The 20,805-nt window shown below is 38.0% G+C and overlaps 1 protein-coding gene across 2 annotated transcripts; it reads right to left on the reverse strand.

Annotated features, from left to right (window-relative positions):
• Positions 1–1,904: 1,904 nt before the first annotated feature.
• Positions 1,905–17,952, reverse strand: METTL22 (methyltransferase like 22). Of its 2 annotated transcripts, none has more exons than XM_027839450.1 (11): positions 17,840–17,952; positions 15,432–15,598; positions 14,206–14,268; positions 12,865–12,905; positions 12,636–12,780; positions 10,234–10,305; positions 9,845–9,898; positions 8,871–8,951; positions 6,493–6,595; positions 4,661–4,829; positions 1,905–2,079 (listed from the first exon to the last, which is right to left on the reverse strand). In XM_027839450.1, the coding sequence occupies exons 2-11, from the start codon at positions 15,562–15,564 to the stop codon at positions 2,044–2,046; spliced, it is 897 nt and encodes a 298-aa protein (XP_027695251.1). In that variant the 5' UTR covers positions 15,565–15,598; positions 17,840–17,952; the 3' UTR covers positions 1,905–2,043. The 2 variants fall into 2 exon arrangements, with proteins under 2 accessions (XP_027695251.1, XP_027695249.1); XM_027839448.1 differs by having other exon boundaries at positions 13,891–14,268.
• Between the last annotated feature and the right edge of the window lie 2,853 nt (positions 17,953–20,805).

Raw genomic sequence — 20,805 nt, forward strand, 5'->3', positions numbered from 1 at the left:
CATTTAGACTCCAAGGAGTGGAAATCTGATGATGTTTTGAATTACAATGGTATCAAGATTAATTCCTGGCCCCATTTAAAAGAAACATTCAATCTGAGTTGTTTACACATAAAACCTGAGTCTACACTAATGCATCAGGTGAATGCCTTGACAATTCTATTGCTCTATGTAAATTACATTTATAGGCATGTACCTAGCAAGGCTGTGAAAATGTCAGTGTTAGCACTGAAATATAACAAGGTGGCACATTCGGTTGAAGCTCAGATTGCTATTCTGAACATTAATTCTCAGTATCATCCACAGCTACTGCGTCGGGATCTGCCACCTTCCTTAATTAAAGATAAGTATTTCAGTAAGTGATCTCTTAAAGAAAACTTGCAATGTAGGAACTGTCTGTGGCCTATCAAGTCTTGCTCACTTGGTCAAGATTTAAAAGTTAGGCAGGAATACCTCTTATGGATTTGTAGTAGAAAAATGAATATGAATATTTTAGGAACAAATTTGGTAAGGATACAGATGCATAGGTAAGCAAGAAAGATACATTATTTCACTGAGACACACAAACACGAAGAGAAAGAGATAGAGATTTGCTAGGTATTTGTTTACTTCGTGAGTAGGCTGTGTAAAGAACAGGTGGAACTTGAAGGAGAAGGAAGCATGTACAACACTGGCTATTCTCTTACCATTCAGTGAGAAGCGATGACAGGCTCAGGGATAAAGAGTATCCAGTGGTTGGTAACAAGAGTTACTACAATCAAAAATAAGAAAACCTGGCCATTTGATGACATCAGTTAGAATTATCTAGCTTCTGCGAAAAAATACCAGTCAGTTGGCAATCCCACCTTGAGCCAATGGAGATACTCTCATTATCATTATCAAGGGCCTAAGGTTTAGAGCTACTTCAAAAAAGAAGAAGGAAAAAAACCTAGAACAGCATCAGAAGAAATTACAACCCTACACACTCACATATACATACGTCTATATACATTTGTAAGTATGTCTGTATATCAGATTACACATATACACAGATGAGACAGGAATTAGGTTGGAGTACTAGGAAACAAACCAGGCAGTTTAGATTGAGAGAGTAAAGGTCAGATAAATAGAGTACAAAGGAGTGAGCAGCTATGGCGTCTGCTTCAAAAGGATGAAGAACATTTACCTGATTTTACTCACAAATCACCCTAAGGTTTTAAAAAGAAGAAGAAAGAGAAATTCCGACAATGGCTTTTGCTTCTTGCACCAGAAGCAGTAATGCAGTGGCATGGAGTCAGACTTATGGGCTCTAAGCCCTGGACATATTAATGATTTGTGACCGAGAAAACATAAATAACAGGAACAAATGACTGTTTAGTGTTGATTATTGCAAACACACATAAGCTGTTAACATGACAAGCACAAAAGCAGCAATACTGAGACAAACACTAGTATAAGCCTATAATTAGTCTATCCTAAGGGTGGGGAATCTGTGGCCTTGAGACCACAGGTGGCCCTCTAGGTCCTCAAGTGCAGCCCTTTGACTGAATCCAAACTTCACAGAACAAATTCCCTCAATAAAAGGATTTGTTCTGTAAAATTTGGACTCAGTTAAAAGGCCACTCCCAAGGACCTAGAAGGCCACATGTGCCTTGCGACTGCAGATTCCCCACCCCTGGTCTAGTCACCACTGAAGTGCATGATAATGGTACCTGAGCAAGAAAGAGGTAAGAGAATTTTCTTAACTGAATAAAGGTAGGACTCAATGTCTTCAGGAGGCTTCACAAATGACAAGTAAAGATGGTGGTGATTAAATAATTCTCATTCAGCTTAGAGAAGAGATAATGCTCTCAAGGCTGTATGGAATAGTGTTATACAGCAGAAAAACATCACAAAAATTTAAAAATTATTAGACTGCATTAGGCACGTTAACCATCTAACCATTTTTAATTACAAAAACTAAAGCAAAATAGTTTGGTAGCTTTTGATTTCATTGAAAATACAGTTTAGAAAGAACTACAGTAAACCGACTTAGGGGAGTATTTTCAGCCTTGTTCAGATGAGAGATCAACTTATTGGAGCAGCAACAATCTTCCAGAGTTCCTGCAAGGGGAGAGCAGATTTTACAACTGAATTCTGGTCACTATGATGAAAATGTCAGTTTAATAAAGAGAATTCATTAGCATAAGAGATTTTTAAACCTTATATAAACCAACATATTCGATCAGTACCATAAAGATTGTTTTAGGAATTGGGGAATTTCTTTGTTATTCTGAGATACTCTCATCTAACTGTAGTAAGAAAAGTTGAATCTATAATACTCTTGCAATATAAAAGACATTTGGGATTTAAACAATTAAAAATGCCAAAATGAGCGTCATCACAATTTCTACATTTTAAGGGGTCTTAAACACAATGTACTGTGGCTGATGAATCTTGTAAAGAGTTTTTCTTTTGTTATAAGCTGTTACCCTTAAAGCCTGCAGGTGAAGAATGTAAAACAGCACACCATTTTCTCTTTAAAAAACTCATTTGCTAAGAATATGCTTAGTACATCCAAATATCAAACTTTTTAATTTAGAGAAATGCTGAAAAGTAGAAACATTCAAACAATCTCAACTTCTATACCTGAGCTTGTCAACAGGAAGGTATGCCTATCATGTAAGAAAAACATGTAAACACACATATAACTTTGCTTCCACATAACATTTATATAGAATTTGAGCAGGTTATCTTTCCATAAGGGTGCATAAGATCAGTAATAGTTTTAATAAAACAGGGAAGGTTCATGTAATTTATAATTTATAAACATTTGCTGCCAAAAAAAAATTCATGCTAATCCAGTTTTGATTCAAATTCTGCCCAGATGTATCATTCAAACACAGAGTACCCCTAAATGTTGATAACACTTGAAGGCCAGTTTTTTTTTTTTTTAGGGAAAAAAGTCACTAGTTTCCTACTCTTACAATGGGATTGAACTTTTTTGACACAAGAAAAATTTCTCCCTTTTAAGACAATAGTAAAACTTAGCAACTATTTCCTCTGTTTCCTGTAATAGTATTAAATATATAACAAGGGTCCAATACATACTTTTCAATGAATGAACAAATGTACATTCTAAAGGTAGGCATTAGAAAAGACAATGTATGAAAATGCTTGCAAGTAACCTCAGTGGAGGTGGGTAGGAAGCTATATTTATAGCATGATCAAACAATAGACATAAAGAGAATAAATGGAAATAAATACAAAGTAGTTAAATACAAGGTAATTTGAAAGGAAAACACTAGTTTTGGGGTCAGGAAGAGATTCATGTAGAAGGTGGTATTGGGGCTGCAAAGAGGGATTCTCTGAAGTGAGTAGGGAGTACAATACAGGCATGGGAGAGAGCTAGTAGAAGGGCAGGAATAGGAGATGGAATGTTGCATGTGTGTTTATATTTGATTCTATAGGAAATATAGAGCCACTGTAGATAATGAGTAGGGTTAGTGATAAGGTCAGATCCAGGCTTAAGGAAAATCACTTTGGCAATACTAATGGAGGGAAGATTAGAGTGGGGAGAGATTTGAGTTGGGGAAACCAATTTAAATAACCTAGGTGAGAAGTGATGAGGCCAAACTAAGGTGTAGTTGTGTAACTAGAGAGGGGTCAGACATAAGAGATGTTGTGGACAAAGAAGTGGAAAGATTGGTGGGCTTTCTGGATATATGGGGTGAGAAAGAGAGAGAAGCTGATAAAACTGAGATTATGAATCTGGGAGACTGGAAGGATGGTGGTTCCTTCAAAAGAAATAGGAATGTTTGGAAGAGGGATCAGTTGGGAATGGGGGAATGAAAATGAGGTCTGTTTTACACACGCTGAGTTTTAAGATGTTTCCAGTTTTTTTTTTTTGTTCAGTCATTTTCAGTTGTGTCTGACTCACTGTAACTCTATTTGGAGTTTTCTTGGCAAAGATACTGGAGTGGTTTGCCATTTCCTTCTCCAGCTCATTTTACAGATGAGGAAACTGAGGCCAACAGGGTTAAGTGACTTGCCCAGGGTCACACAGCTAGTAAGTGTCTGAGACCAGTTTTGAACTCAGATCTTCCTGACTCCAGTCCTAGCGCTCTATCTATTGCACCTATCTACTACTACTAGCTGTTCCCCGGCATACCTAGGTTAAAGCTCTGAAGGTATTATTATGTTAAAAAAATAATACCTATTAATATACTTTAGGTTAATCATCAGATTAGTCTTTTAAAGACAGCAAGGTTTATAGAGAAAGGACACTGACATGCAGATCACTTTTTACTAAAAGAATATTGGGAAACATCTGGAGGTTGTGATGATGTTACAGAAGACCTCAGCTACAGTGGTAAACCTTAGGTTGTTCAGAAGGGTATTGGGTCCCTGGGAAGGTGGAGGAGAAGTTGCCAAAAAGGAGAATAGAGTTGAAAAGGAAAAAAGGGAGGAGGAAATGCCAAGCATGATGTTTGTATACTTCACAATTTTTATACCCTAGTCCCTGGGTACTACTAGCAATGTAGAGGAAAAAAAAAACTTTCTTAAAGTACAGTAATTAAGAAGTTTCAGTTTGGAGTTCTTTTGGCACATTCAAGTTTTTTTTTCTTCTGCTGACTAAACAGCTTAGTGGCAAAGCAATTAACTCAGCACATTACTGCTAGTTTACTAAATGAATGGCACTTACCAACTGCTCTATACGTTCATAAACAAGGAACTGGGGGAAAGTAGCTTCAATTGGCTCTACAATAAACTTCATTTTGCCATCTCTGAGTTTCTCTAGATCATTTAGGGAAAATCGAAAATGATTGTAAGCTTCACATGTAATGTCCAAATGTCTAAGTGTGAAGTTTAGTCTGGAAAAAAACAAAGAACCATGTGTTACATTGAGGAATTTCTCAAGACGTGCTTTTCTTCCATAATACTTAGAGATATTGCTAACTTCACTTCACTAACTATCTGACACTACCCCAAAAAATATCAGCTTGAATATCAATTTCTTTATATGCTTCTATCCCTTTTTTCTCCCTGACTGTTTTCGGGATTAGAGGGAAGTCAGACTAGTAAGCTGCACATTTTTGAAAATAACCAGAGTTGATAGGCTGAAATTAAAGCTCCCCATTTAGATGGGCAGTTAAAACCTGTTTCAGGATAGTTACGATTTCATTATTCCCTGGATCCTCTTTCTTTCTGATTTCTGGGCTGGGTCACAGTAGTCTTCAATTCTGGGTTAATAATTCTATTGCTATCTCTGTAAAATAAAGTAGTTCAAATGCCAACTGCTGAATCTCTTTGCTTGGTAAAATCCAAATTCATCAAATCTTTATTAAAATGCTTACTAGGTGAAGAGCTGTGGGAAAAATTCAAAGATGATACTGGGTATACAATAAGCAACAATCTTCTAAGAAAAAAATGGAAGAAAAAGAAAAAAATGTGTGTGTTCTATTAGAATTCTCTCTGCTTGTCTCTATTGTACAGGTCTGAAACCAAAACTTGGGTCATTTTTCACACCAGTGAAATTGCCCTATCATTTGAAAATACACAACGGCAAATGTTCTGTATATGTAGCACAAACACCATGTATATCAACACCAGTGAAAATCAGCACAAATGAGCTTATTTCCTCAGGCACCAGGCCCCAAACAGCAGAGACCTGGCAGGCACAATTTAGTCTGAAAACTGAAGTAATATAGTTGTACTTCAAAAGCCCAGGAGGAAAACCCAGTGATGCTAAGGAGTAAAGAGAAATATTTTAAAGTTCACTTGACAGGGGGAAAAATTGCTGCCAGAGTTGTATATATTTATTTCTAGAGTTTTTCACTTGTATCTCTGATGTACACACCTTATTTATTTGTTCCTTCCTATGCTAAGTATTAGGAGCCCAGAGAAGGGAACTCTGTAGCACTTGAGCCTTCCTGACTTAAGGTCTCTACTAGGTATAAAGCAGTCAGAAAAGACTTTGTGGAAGAGGGAAGGAAACTGAACCCTGAAAAATGGCGAAGAGTTAGACAGGTAGATGAGGTAAAGAGGTTTAAGACAAAATTCTTAAATTGCATGATCGGGGAAGTGCTGCTGTTGACAAATATTAAGTTAGAATGAACTTGTTTAAAAAAAAAGAAAAAGAAAAGAAAGAACTTGTTTGTGAGGGAAGATAAATTCACTTTTGGAAATGCTGAACTTTAAATGATGCTAGGAGATCTAATAGAAATGTTTAGTCGGTAGTTGGAGATATGAGACTAGAGTTTGAGTTAGGGGACAGGAAGCAGATTTTTGAGTATTAGCATTAAGGGATAATAATTAAAGCCATGAGAATGGATTTTATGAGTAAGAATATATGTATGTATACATATATGTATACATACATATATATTCTCCCTCATAGAATGCATACACACACACACACGTGTGTGTGCGTGTGTACATATGGAGAGAGATTTAAAAGCAAATTTTAGTTGACCTATGAAAAAAACTTCTTACTGTCATCAGTGTAGTATACATAGAATATGAGGCCAAACGTACCTTTTCTCTATTGATAAGTAGATTGTGCAAGCATTTTTCAAATTGTGAGTAATTCTGTAGAGTGTTTTAAATAAAGCATCTGTGAGGTCATCATCATAAAAAACTGCAAAAAATTAATAAAAAACAGTATATTACCACTTGAAATTCTCATGCTTCTTATGGAAATAGTTATCATAAAAAGAAAACAGAGTTTTTTTTTTAGTTTGAAAATAATATGTGGAATTTATTATATGCTTTTTTCTTTATATTTTCTTTTTTTCCAATTATGTGTAAAGACAATTTTTAGCATTCATTTTTACAAGATTTTAAGTTCCAAATTTTTCTCCCTCTCTCCCCTCCCCTCTGCCTAAAATGGTAAGCAATTTGATATAGTTTATATATGTGCAATTACGTAAAACATATCTCCATATTAGTCACAGTTGTAAAAGAAGAAACAGACCAAAAGAAAAAGAAACCATGAAAGAAATAAAGTGAAATTAGTATACTTTGATTTGCATTCAGAATCCATCAGTTCTTTATCCGGATGTGGATAGCATTTTCAGTCATGAGTCTTTGTAATTGTCTTGGATCACTGTATTGCTGAGAAGAGCTAAATCATTCATAGTTGGTCATCATACAATGCTGCTGTTGCTGTGTACAATGTTTTCCTGGTTCTTCTCATTTCACTTTGTATCAGTTCATAGAAGTCTTCCCAAGCTTTTCTGAAATTTGTCTGTTCATTATTTCTTATTGCACAATAGTATTCCATTACATTTATGTACCACAACTTATTCAGTCATCCCTCAATTGATGGGCATCCCTTCAATTTCCAATTCTTGGCCACCACAAAAAGAGCTGCTATAAATATTTTTGTACATGTAGGACTTTTTCACTTTTTTATGATCTCTTTGGGATACAGACCTTGTAATGATATTGCTAAATCAAAAGATATGCACGGTTTGGTTGCCCTTTGGGCATAGTTCCAAATTGCTCTCCAAAATGGTTGGATCAGTTCATAATTCCACCAACAGTTCATTAATGTCCCAATTTTCCCACACCCCCTCCATCATTTATCATTTTCCTTTTTTGTCACATTAATCAATCTGATAGATGTGAGATGGTACCTCAGAGTTATTTTAATTTGCATTTCTCTAATCAAAAGTGATTTAGATCCCAACTGATACATGGTCAAAGGATATGAACAGGCCGTTTTTAAATGAAGAAATTAAAGCTCTCTATAGTCATATGAAAAAATGCACTAAATCACTCTTGCTTAGAAAAATGGAAATTAAAACAATTCTGAGGTACCACATAATACTTATTAGATTTGCTAACATGACAAACCAGGAAAATGATAAATATTGGAGAGGATGTGGGAAAATTGGAACACTAATGCATTGTTGGTGGAGTTATGAACTGATCATCCATTCTGGAGAGCAATTTGGAACTATGCCCAAAGAACTATAAAACTGTGCATAACCTTTGACCCAGCAATACTGCTACTAGGTCTGTATCTCAAAAAAGATCATAAAAAAGGGAGAAGCACCCACATGCACAATAAAACTATTTATAGTGGCTCTTTCTGTGGTGGCCAAGAATTGGAAATTGAGGGGATGCCCATCAATTGGGAGATGGCTGAACAAGTTGTGGCATATGAGTGTAATGGAATAATATTGTTCCATAAGAAATGATGAGTAGGCGGACTTCAGAAAAACCTGGAAAAACTTGTATGGACTGATGCTGAGTAAAATGACCAGAACCAGGAGAACACTGTACACAGTAATAGTAACATTGTGCAATAACCAACTTTGATAGACTTAGCTCTTCTCAGCAATGCAATGGTCTAAGACAATTCCAAAAGACGCACGATGGAAAATTCTGCTCACATCCAGAGAAAGAAATACGGAGTCTGAATGTAGATCAAAGCATACTTTTTTCTCTTTTTTTTTGTCATTTCTTCTTTCTCATGGTTTTTCCCTTTGGTTCTAATTTTTTACAACATGACTAATATGGAAATATGTTTAATATGATTGTATATGTATGGCCTAGATCAGACTGCATATCATCTTGGAAAGGTGGGAGGGGGAGCAAATTTAGAACTCCAGATCTTTTAAAAGTGAATGGTGAAAATAAAAATAAATAAATAGATAAATAAATATATAAAGGAAAGAAATTTTTTTAAAAAATGTATAAAAGTAGGAAAAAAAGTGATTTAGAGCACTTTTTCAAAGAAACATACAATTTTTAGAATTGAACTAGTACCTCACTGAGCTACAGAACTGCCTGATCCTGTAATGATCAATTCTGGAAACACCTCTGTAATTCAGAAAACCAAGTATAAGGAGTCACACTATACTAAGCATATGAAAAATCCTCTGCATGAAGTAATGTTTCCTTACCATCAGCTGCCATTATAATAGTAGTATGAGCATATAAGTCAGAAATTTCTTCTTTAGACCAACTGAAAGGAACTTGACGATCTACCAAAAGAAAACAAAAAGGAAAAAAGAAGAGAGCATAGTAATTTCAACTGTCCCCTCCTTATACCTTACCATCAAAAAAAAAAAAAATCAAATTTTTTAGCAAAAGAAGACAAAAGAAAAAAAAAGTAGCAGGAAGGACCCACAAAAGAATGTGCTCATTTTGAAGTAAAGATTCAGAGTCTACATTTGGAATCAGTCCTGAAGATACTTTAGAAAACCCACCCACTTGCCAAATAGCTGTAACTCTTAACAGAGAAGAAGCTCAAATGGACTGGGAAGTCAGGAGAAATGGATTCTAGTCCTGATTCTTTTTTTAAATATCTATACAACCTTGGGAGTCATTTAATCCTTTTGGCTCTCAGCTTTCTCATCCGTAAAATATAAGGACTAGGCAAGGTTCATTCATTAATCCAACAGCTACTGAGTAACTACAATGGGAAGAGCACAGTGACACCAGCAGGGGGAGATACAAATATGATTTAAGTCTAGATCCCTTTCAGTTATTGCTATTCACCTCCAAATTGTGGACGATGGGCAATCACTTTTCTCTCTCAGTCACCTTGTTTCCATATTTGTCTTTAGTAAATCTAGCAAAGATGACAATTATTTTAAACTCTAGCAGAGTCTCTGATTGCTTATTTAGGAATAAGTTCTTTTTTCCAAATGCTTCTCTTTTTTTTAAAATATTTTACTTTTATATCACATTCATTTCCCAATGTTTCTCTTCCTCCTCTCCCTTCAAAACAGCCTTCCCTTTTAACAAAGAATAAAAAAAGAAAAAAATAAGCCAGGAATAATTTCAAAGTAAATGCTTTGTAACTATATTAAGGAAGAGCTGTTAGTTCAAAGGTCTGAAGCAAATATTTAAAATAATAAGAAAGCAAACTTACCCGTGCATAGGTCATCTTTCAGCCAATTCAGTTCCTTAACCTTAATTGCACCTCCTATTGGGCAAAAAAAAAAATCTCAAATCATATTAAAAGTTGGGAGAGGAAAGCAAAATACATGCAGAAAAAAATCTTCCTGAAACACTATAAGCTGAAGAAATCTGAATCTAATAACTTGGAAAAATATCTCTTTTCCACTTAGCTGGTAGGATATACCAAAGAAAGTTGAAATCTAACATCTACAGTCAATGTATAATGACTTTTGTCACTATTAAAAAGTCTGAATGGTGTGATTTCATTTTTACCAATGAACAAAACAAAACAAAACAAAACAAAAGCCAGATTTAAAAAAAACCTTCTCACACAAGTGCAAAATATCAAATGAACTTTACCTCCTGTTGCAGTCAGGTTCCTGTTTAGGGCAACATTCCGTTCACACATAGCCAGGAGATCTTCACCCACATCTGAAAGTGCATGTTTGCAAGCATTTTTCAGTATGAGCAATGATAACATTTTATATTTTAATGCTTTAATTTGGGGAGAGTCTTAATATTAAAGATAGGAATAAAATACAATTATAGAAGACCATCCTACGTTTATATATGGAAAGGGCACTGAAGGTACTGAAAAAGTTCTCCAGTCTCTCTAATTTCTGAAATCAGAAGAGATAATTCAGTGACCTTAATTATGATTCTTGTTTTTTCTGAGTGTAATGAAGAACTGTCATGGTGGTTATGCTAAAGTATATGCTTAAAAGAGCTAATCAGAGTGAGAACAGCTATTGTTTAGTCACTGATCAAATTAAAATATTCATTTAAATTCTATATTATCTCACCATTAGCTCTTCCCATCATTCATGCTTGAAAGTCTCTAAGTCACTTCTGTGACATGGTCTTTCTCATTTGTTTCAATAGGAACTTACATCTGCTGTAATCAGGCTACAGTTATTTTTAAAGCAATTTTCGGTTGAGACTACATTGTATCTGAGGCACATGGAAAATAAGGAATCTTATTCGTGTACGCAGAAAAATACATTTCAGTGCTTTTGATAATATGTGTATAAGAAATCAATGGTACTTCTATAGTTCTGCTTTTGATAAAGAAAATCAACCATGGGATCTGATCTATCTTAGGATACCACGACAAACAGAAAAGATTAAGAAGTTGTCTTTCTTGTAGTATGTAAGAGATTAAGAATAGCAATTGTAGTAGGCTCAAGCTAGGATTCTCAAAGTCTGCTAAGAAAAGACTGGAACAAGGAAGGGTTTATCTTGGAAATGAATCATTCTTCTAAATAATATACAAAACCTTCTTGGCATCCTGTTTATTAGGGGATATTGAGTCTCTGACAAATAATGGCAAGAATTTTAATATAATGTTCATAAAGTCAGAAATTTCAAAGAATATCCCTCTTGCTGCTATTTTGAATTATAGAAAATATGACCTATTCAAAATTTTGATTAATTTGGGAAAGAAATATCATATAATCATAGGATCTCATTTCAGAAAACCAAAATCAAAATGAATAAACTTGAAATTAATATAGGTTTGTAGCATCTGGTTACAAGATCTAAACAATTCTTTTGTCAAATAGTTATGTCTACTATTGAAATTTTAAGTGACACATTTCCTAAAGAATTATTCTTTACAAAACAGTTAACTTGCTTAATTTTTAATTTAAATGTCCTTGGGGAAAAAAATAAAATGTTTTGGTTCCCAAATATAAACAAGAAAGAGAATACTCTTTCAAGGTGTTGAGTTGGCTTATTGTTTGCAGCAAGGAGAAGACGAGGAGGAAAGAGTTCAGGTAGCCAAATTACTCTTTCTAGCCTTGTTATCCCACTCACCACTATATGGTAGAAAATCCAAGATGGCAAGTGATCCAAACAACACTCTTCTATTACTGGAGATTCCAAAACACAAAAATCTAGGTAGGAAAATGTCAGTCCTTCTTAAGTTAAAAGCAACATAGTGAGGCTTTGACTAAGAGTCAGGAGAACTGGGTCCTAGACCCAGCACAGTCATTAAATAAATGTGTAAGCCACTTCCCTTGTGGGGGGGGCCCAGTTTATCCATCTGTAAAGTGAGATTGAATTAGATGATCTCTATGTCCCTTTCAGCTCAAAAATGCTATGATTCACGTGGAAGAGGCACAGAAACACTTTCTTAAGAGATTCTGAAATGCCCGAAAATTTTGCCTGCTCAGTTTAACATTAAATATGTGGTAAAAAGAAAAATGAAACACAATCATCTTGAATAGCAGCCTCAAGATTGTGTTTTTACTTAGCCTACTCTTTGAGAAGTAAATATTTGTTATTTATAGAAAACTGGGAAGGAGAGGCTAATATATATTAATTGTTCATCATAGACTTCCAAACATGATTAACCCAAATTTTGTTACAGGATTTCCTAATAAAAGAGTTGCATGATTTTAAGATCTTTTCCCACATTTCTCCCTTTGGTAAGGAAATGTATGTATCCTTTTCTCCCTCCTCCTCCTCCTCCTGGCCCCTCCATTTCTCTGGCACTTCTCTCCTTTCTCAGTTGGTAGGACAGTGATAGGAGTACAGGCTCCCCACAGTCCTGTTTTGGTCTGGTTTTGATCTAAAGCTTCAAGGTCACTTTGACAATAGAGATCAAAATCAAGTTGAGGGAATGGGTAAGGGGGGAGGGGAGAGATAAAGCCAGAGTAATAAAAATGAAAAATCAATAGCTGCTTGCTTTCAATTTTCAGTTTGTGTACACACTTTAAGAATACTGCTATTTTACCTCAAATAATGGAGACACAAAGTACCTGTGCAGTAAACAGTCTTAGCAACCATTGCTGTGATGATGCTGGCAATCCCAGTGCCGGCCCCAAGCTCAAGCACAGTGCAACTTTTGAATAGGTCACATTGGAACAGGATATAGTCAGCTAGAAGGAAAGCTCCTCGCCACACCTTCAGGGCACAAGAAAAGTATGGGGTCAAGCTTTAAGGAAAGTTCTAAGATGCTAAAGGCACAAAACAAAAGAACACATCTACCTGCTTGCCAACATCTTCCAGAGGGGTGGCCATGGTGTGCTCTGGCAGAATGAAAAACAAAAACAAAAACACTCACAGTGAAATGAGGACCCAATGAAACCATAACTGCCTAGGAGATGTTAGAATCAGATTTAAATTGCAATTTTAAAAAATGATCATATGTTCTTTGAAAGGAATAGGTGAACAAATCTAATTCTAAGAAGAAAGACAGTCTTGATTTTCAAAAGTTAGGGTTTTTTTGTTCTTCATTCACAAGATAAGTACTCAACAGGCAAGAACAACAGCTCTGAATTTTACAAGTGGACATATTCTGGGCTTATTACTGTGCTAACAAAGGTGGCAATTAGTACCTGAAGCAAGGGTAATTTTAAAACCAAATAGCACCCCTCCTCTCATCCTATACCTCCAAACTATTGGCCACTAGCAACTTAGGTTAGATGAATTTGTGATTGGTAGGTAAATCAACTAAGCATGCACTTATTTTTAATAGAATACACTCTTTCAGGGGGAATTAAAAATTTTAATTCAGAAACATAGCAGTCAGAACACTACAGAGGCAGGTTTTTAACATTCCTTCCCACACTTGAGGCACATTTGATTTTTGAGACTTTAAGTCACTAGGCTTTATTGAAGGAATACCAGGTATGCTGCCCTGCTTTATATTATCTTTATGCAGAGGTCTTCTAAATCTTCACCTCCAGCCCTGACTTCTCTCAGGATCTTCAATTCCACCTAATTGCTTATTGGACATCACCACCAATATATCTTGCCATGATCCCAAATGCAACATCATCTTTTCCCCTAAGCTAGTTCACAACCCTATTTGTATCAACAGCACCTCATTTTTCCAGCCACCAAGGCTCAAGAAAGTAAAGTAATTTGCCTAAAGTCACATAACCAGTTAGTGGAAATTTATCAAATGGGTCCATGCATAAAGGGGAAGTGGGTAACATACTGGATAATGTCTTTACAGTCTTACAGAAGACAAAGACATAGTTTTTGAATGGATAATTCTTGAATATTTACCTATTTTAACCATACTGTGATGGACATTTTCTTGGTCTTCTTCACTGAAATTTTCTGCTCCCTGGGTTAGAATTTTAGGATCTATCTTATTTCTTGATGGCTCTTTTTGTGTTGCCTCAGAGAAAACCCGTGGTCTTCTTGCCACTTCCAAGTCACCATCATTATCTAATAGAGCTTCAATTCTCATATGAGGGTGAGTCTGAGTTTCATTCCTGTTCGGAAAATCTATACCATTGCTATTCTTGCCACAGGATTCCTGAACACTTCTGTCATCATGTACAGTATTTTCTATTTGAATGTCTTTTTGTTTTTTACCCTTAACTTGAGTATCTTTCCAAGAATCTTTGTTCCACAGAAGTTTGAATTGAGACAGAAAAACTGAAAGAAAAAACAGACACAAATATGAGGCAGGAAGATCTCTCTCTTGGAAAGTGCTAACTTCCTTACTAAAGATATTTGAAAGTCTAGTTTGATAGCACAAAACAGAAAGCCTGGAGTAATAGCATGCATGCCTACAGGGTTCACCCAGCAAATAACTTGGAGGATAGGTTCAGCACTGACTAAACCCTTTACAATTTGGTAGTCAAAAACAGAGATGAGTTTTAATGAGCAAGTACAAGGTATTTAGATAAAACCAAATAAAACAGGATCTACTTAATGTAGGAAATTTCAGAAGAGTAAGTTCAAGAGTCTATCACTGAACACATCTCGACATAAAACATGATAATGACAAGCACAAACAGGAATATAGCATACAGGAACCTCATGGCAATGTTTGAATTATATTCTATACTACTTAAACCTTTATGAAGACCCTGTCCAATTCAGGGCTCCACAGCTGCAGGGGGCTGGAAATTTAGAGAGGCTTTAGATCAGAGATTCTTAACCTTTTTTGTGTCATGGACCCGTTTCCAGTCTGGTGAAGCCTAGTACCCCCCCGGGGGTCCATGGATCTTGGGTTAAGAACCCCTGCAATTTGGATGATAGCCATGGGATGGATGTTAATTATGGGATGGATGTTAAAGGTTGGAACTTAAACTCTTTGAGAAAAGTTCAAAGGAGCTACTTGGCAGAAAAGGTAAGGAAACCTTAATCCTAGTGTTTCTATATTTAAATGAAGGGTAGTTATCTAGAAGGCAGTGGCCAGTAGTTCTTTATCTCCAGAGACAATAAAATAATAAGGGATCTCAGAAGTAATTTACTCCAACCCAAGTATTTTCCAGATAGGACAGCTGGGGCCTGGAGGGGTTAAGTGACAAGGTCACTCAAGTCATAAGGAGAAGAGCTGGGATTTGGGCCCAGGTTCTCAATTCAGGGTTTCTTTCATTGCACCATACTTCTACCACAGCAAGAAAAAACTTGCCTTTTTCTCATGGAAGAAGTCATCGTGTTGCTAATTAAGCAACTCTTCACTCTTTCCTTTCCCCCAATCAGTGTTAAGAATAGGATTTATTATTCTCCCGGGTGGGTTAGTAAATCAAACCCAAATAGAAAACAAACACATGAGATCAGTAATTCTGCCATGAACCTTCTGTCCTTACCAGGCTGGCCAACAGCATTCAGGCGCACCATGAGGTGCCTTTTGTTTGGGATATTTAGATGCACATCGGACAGCACAGTGTCACTTTTAAATGTAATTTCTTCCATAGCTTCCTCCTCTTCTGGGTCCACCATTGTGCAGTGTTGCTATTAATTTATACAAGAGCATCTAGATTGAAAAGACAACCCCTTAATGAAAGGCTACTGCAAATAAAAATGTTTCATTATCCTCTTAATACTTATCAAAAGATACTCAGAAATACGTCCTTTAGTTGGTTTAGGTTTCTTCAATAAGCATTTATGAAGGGCCCATTATGTGTAACAAACAAACAGAGAGGTGTAGAATAGTGGCTAGTAAGCTACTCTGAGAGTTAGGAAGACCTAAGTTCTAGAATTCTGCCTTTGACACATACTTTCTGTATGATCCTGGGTAAGTAATTTAACTTTAGCATCCTGAGCAACTGTTTTAAGATTGTAAGTTACAGAACAGGTGCTGAACTGCATTGGAAGAGGGAGTTTACTTATTAGGAGTTCCCTAGACCAGTGAAATCACAGATCCCATCTAAAAAATTTTGTGTAGCACACAATGGTAGGCACTGGAGATTCAAAGCTACGTCCTGGCCCCCAAAGACATTACAATTAGATGGTGGTATTAAGACAGGTAGACAAATAAATATAAAACAAATTAGACTATTTAAGAGCATAAAGGGATTATAATCTATTTTGAGATAAGATGATTGAGATCATATATTTTGTACAATGCAGGCCTGTACAGTATGTCCCATACGGGTGTTTAATCACAGGAAGGGTATATAACAAAACCATATGCAGGAAATGTTACAATCCAGCCAAGGATCCATCTGGTTTCTTGGAATCTAATCACTCTGTACCAATGATTCATTTAGGGATATTACTCAGATCCCTCTTTTACTCCTCTTCCCCTGCCAGCAGCAAAAAGGGAAAAGACAAAATTGTAAAAAGTCTGTCCCAGTGCCTGTGAACAACTCTGATAAAAGTATTCTTTTTTTTTCAAGGGGCAGAAGGGAAGAAGAGGGGATTTTATTTATCCTTTAGCCCATGTCATTGAGAGCTGGTGACAGGACACATGACTCCTTTTCTTATAAATGTGTACATTTCAGGTTGTAGAAGCCTAAGAAAAGCTTATGTAAGCACTCTGTAAACTGCAAATGTTTCTGTATTCTTCTAAGGGGGCAGGGGAAAGAAAGGCATTTTAAGATACCACCATGCTTAATAATTTTCCATCTCAGGAGGACCAAGGTGGCTTGTTTTCAAGACCTGGACTTAAAACCAGCTTTACCAGTTACTAAGTGTGTGTCCTTGGGAAAGTCACTTCCCCTCTTCCTCAGCTGTTTCCTCATCGGTCAAATGAAAATGAAAAATATTTCTACTACCATCTACTCAGATAAGGTTGTTGTGGCCAATGTGCTGCCAACCCTAAAAACATCATTGTTTTCCACAACTTGGAAGGTCCCTCCTCATCTCCAAGTCTCTTTCCCACTCAAGTAAGGGTACTCAAATTTCTACCATAAATCATGGCGTCAAAAAGCTAGAACAGACCTGGGGGTGGGAGAGGTCATGTACTTGAAGCTTGAATCCCTTCTACAGAATGACTGACACAACATCCACTGGAAAAGCTCCCTTTTGGGCAACCAGAACTGTTAGGGGCTTTTTGCATATATGCAAAAATCTAACAATAGCTAGTTAAAAACTGACAATCAGATTTTTCCTCAGAGAAAATATTGTTTTATCGCTTAAGTCTGCTTTTAAAAAGCAAAACTGCAGGGAAGGATTACACTAGAAGCCACTAAAAGATGGAAGTTCGTTAGTTGATCAGACTACAATTGGGAAGTGGGTGGAGAGTGATACAGCCTCACAGCAGGTATATTGTCTCACGTCACATTAAACTCTCAACTTTTTTCTGGGGGTTTTGTCTTACTTTTGCAACAGCCTCCAGTACTAGCAACGGATCTGGAACAGATGTTTATTAAATAAGCGAATAGACAAATGAGAATACTAGGTACGGGGGTGAAAGCAGGGGGGCTGCAGAGCGTGAGGGTGGAAAATATGGATGGGGTCAAAGGCAGGACTGTGGACTCATAGGTGGCCATTCAAACGATCCCCTAAACCCACAGACGAGCCCATCCAGGGCTTCTGCCCCGCCCCCACACCACGTGTACGCGCCCGCCTAACCGTGGGGACCCCGACACCCCCAAGGTAGCACCAGGCGTGCGCGCGCACACGTGCACGCCGTCTCCCCTCCGACCCCCAGTTCCCGGTCTCAGGCCTACTAGAGTCAGCCCAAGCCTTTACCCCAGCGCGCCCCCGATGTTCCGTGCTCCCCAGAGGACGCGCCCCTCCCTATGTCTCGACTGCAGATGGGGAGGCTTACCCGCCTGCCGGGGCGAGGCTGAGTCGGAAGGGACCCGCCTACCCTCAACACCACTAGTCAGGGGAAGCCTGAGCCACCTCCTCCCCCGCCGCCATGTTCGGCGCGCGCGGCCACGGAGTTCCTCCTTTCCACCCCTCTCCCTCCAGCCTGGGAGCGCGCCTGTAAGGACCGCCAGGGGGCGCTTTGGACGGGAACACGCGCCAGCGCCGCGCCCAAGAAGAGAGAAGGGCTCGTGGGCGCGCTCGGTCACCTGTGCCTGTCCTGTGCCCGGGACCCCTGAAGGGAAAGGCCTCGTAGCTGTAAACCCTGTCTTTACTGCTGTGCTGTCCAACGCGTCTGCCCCATGAAGAGCCTGTGGCCCTGCAGCCCCTTCCCCACGCAGACCCCCCATCCCCTTCCCCACGTAGCCCCCCCAACCCCTTCACCACGCAGACCCCCCAGCCCGCTCTGCTTCCTCGGAGGCCGGACAGACGGAGCCGAATGGGGGCTCCCTGGGCGGACGAAAAGCGTGAAGCTCGTGCTGAGAAGACGGCTTCTTACCTTCCCTTTGCTTGTTCCTCGTGTTTTTTCTCTTCCTTCCCTTTCCCCCTTCTTTCCTTTTTTTCCTCTTCATCTCCTTTTCCTCTCTTTTTTCGTTCTTCCTCTTTATTTTTTTCTCTGTTCCTTTCCTTTTTCACTTCTTCCTTTTCTTTCCTTTTCTTCTTTGTTCCTTTCTCTTTTCCTCCTTTTCTTCCTTTCCTTTTTATACCATTTCTTACCTTTCTTTTCTTCAAACCCTTTGTTTCCTTTTCTTCTTTCTTTTCCCCCTTCCCCTTTCATTCTTTCCCCTTACTCTTTCCCTTCCGTGTTTTAAAATTCTTTTTCTCTCTTCCCTTTTTGGCCTTGACTTCAGGAAAACTTGATTTCACATCTTTTTTTCTGTGACACTAGCTGTGTGACCATCCATGGCCACATCACTTAACCTCTCTAAGCCTCTGTTTTCTCATCTGTAAAATGGTACTAGGGCACCTTGAAAGTCACTTAAGACTAAATTTGTGATCTCATGTTTCTCATTTTTTCCTTCATTCCTCTAATATTCCTTTATCTTCTTTCCTTCTTTATCCCCTTAACTTTTCTTTCCTTCTTTTCTTTCTTCATTTGTTTAAAAAAATGTTTTACTGGTACATTTTTTTTTAATATCAGTCATTGGAGGGGCAGGGTGCCAAGGAACAAACCCCTCCCCTGCAACCCCTTCCCCACGCAGACCCCACATCAAGTATGCAAGAACTCAGACCAACTAGGTGGCCAGTAAATTAGTGAGACATTTTATTCAGGGTCAAGGAATTACAATTCGCCTAGCTGTCTTTTTGTACCAGGATTTCCAGAGAGGGGGGTTATAACAGGAGTTATATAAATTCAGGAGGGGTGGGTGGGTAGGTAGGTAGATGGAGCAGTGGGTAAAACCACAAGATTGGTTTAAGCTGCGTCTAGCCCACAGAGGCAGGCCGTTGGCCTGGCCCCAAGCCAAGGTTATCTGTAGGATCAACAGAAGAGCCAAACTGCAGGAAGGGAGTATTGATGGCAGATTAAAAGAACAACGTTGCAGCCTTGTAACTATCTCTGTCCAGAAATAAGGCTGATTAGAAACTGCTGGTCAGAGCAAGGTAGGGACCCAGAGTTTCACAGGGGTTGACACCTGCTCCCTACCTTACAATAGTAACAGTTAAACAGAAATGTCTTCTGACAGTATATATAATATTTTGTCCTAATTGTTCCCTGCCTCTACTGTGTGAGGGGAGGTATGTTTTATTATCAATTCTGTAGCACTTTGGGGTGGCTAGATGGTGGGTGGCTAGAGGACCAGGCCTGGAGTCAGGAAGATGAGTTCAAATGCAGCCTCAAATACTAGCTGTGTGACCCTGAGCAAGTTGTTAACCCTATATTCCTCAGTTCCTCATCTGTAAAATGAGCTGCAGAAGGACATAGCAAACCATTCTAGTTTCCGTGCCAAGAAAACCCCAAATGGGGTCATGAAGAATCAGACATGACTGAAAAATGACTGAACAAATAGGACCTTCAACTGGTTTTCCAAATACTGAGGTCACTTTTCTCTTAACTATTTCTTGTTATTTCTTATCTTTTCTGCAAACCAGTTGCTAAAGAAGAGCTGTCCCATAGGTGACATCTCAAAAAACTGTATTTTTTCACCTTCTTCAATAGAATCAGAGTCTGAAAGAGCTGGAAGGAATCCGGGATGTAATCTAGTTTAGTCCCCACATTATATGGATGAGAAAACCATGACCCAGAGAATGGTAGAGGGAGAATTCAGGTGTCCCAATTCTTCTAGCCTCTTGCCCTTTGCATTACACTAGACTGCCTCCCATTCAATATTCTACTGTCCTTTGTATTGCTCAAGAGTTGTTTCATGTATGTTAATTATCTCATCAATTTAATAGTCAGTTCTCTGGCTTTGCTTTTGATTGATAGATAGCATTTGGAAGATTTGGACTTTAAAGGGCCCTCAAGTCACATAGCTTAATCTCCTCATTTACAGAAAAGGACACTGAGGTACAGGCAGATGATTGACTAACCCAAACCTGATGCCGCATTGCCCTACTGGAAGCCATGCTCAGTCATTACAGGAACTTGAATAAATAGTGAGGGCCCTAATCAACAGGTTATTGCTTTGTCTGATGGCTGTTAAATTCCTACCTTCTGCTCTCCTTAGTCCTGTAGTTTAGAGTATTTGTGCACTGAAGTGAAATTTTTCCCCTCTACTCCCTCTCCTTTAACTCTCATCCCTATCTACACCACCCTGGTCCTTCTACAATTCATAAATTTAGCTTTCTGCCTATTCTGTTGTGCAACTCTGTGATGTCACTCCATTGTTAACAGATTCCATTTCATTCTAGGTCTCTTTATCTTATGCTAATTTCCATCTTCCAGGGATCTGGGGAACTTGACTGTTTCTAGAAAACATTTCTTCT

The sequence above is a fragment of the Vombatus ursinus genome, unplaced genomic scaffold (genome assembly GCF_900497805.2).
Source record: "Vombatus ursinus unplaced genomic scaffold, bare-nosed wombat genome assembly UNPS02014832.1, whole genome shotgun sequence".
Classification (NCBI taxonomy): domain Eukaryota; kingdom Metazoa; phylum Chordata; class Mammalia; order Diprotodontia; family Vombatidae; genus Vombatus; species Vombatus ursinus.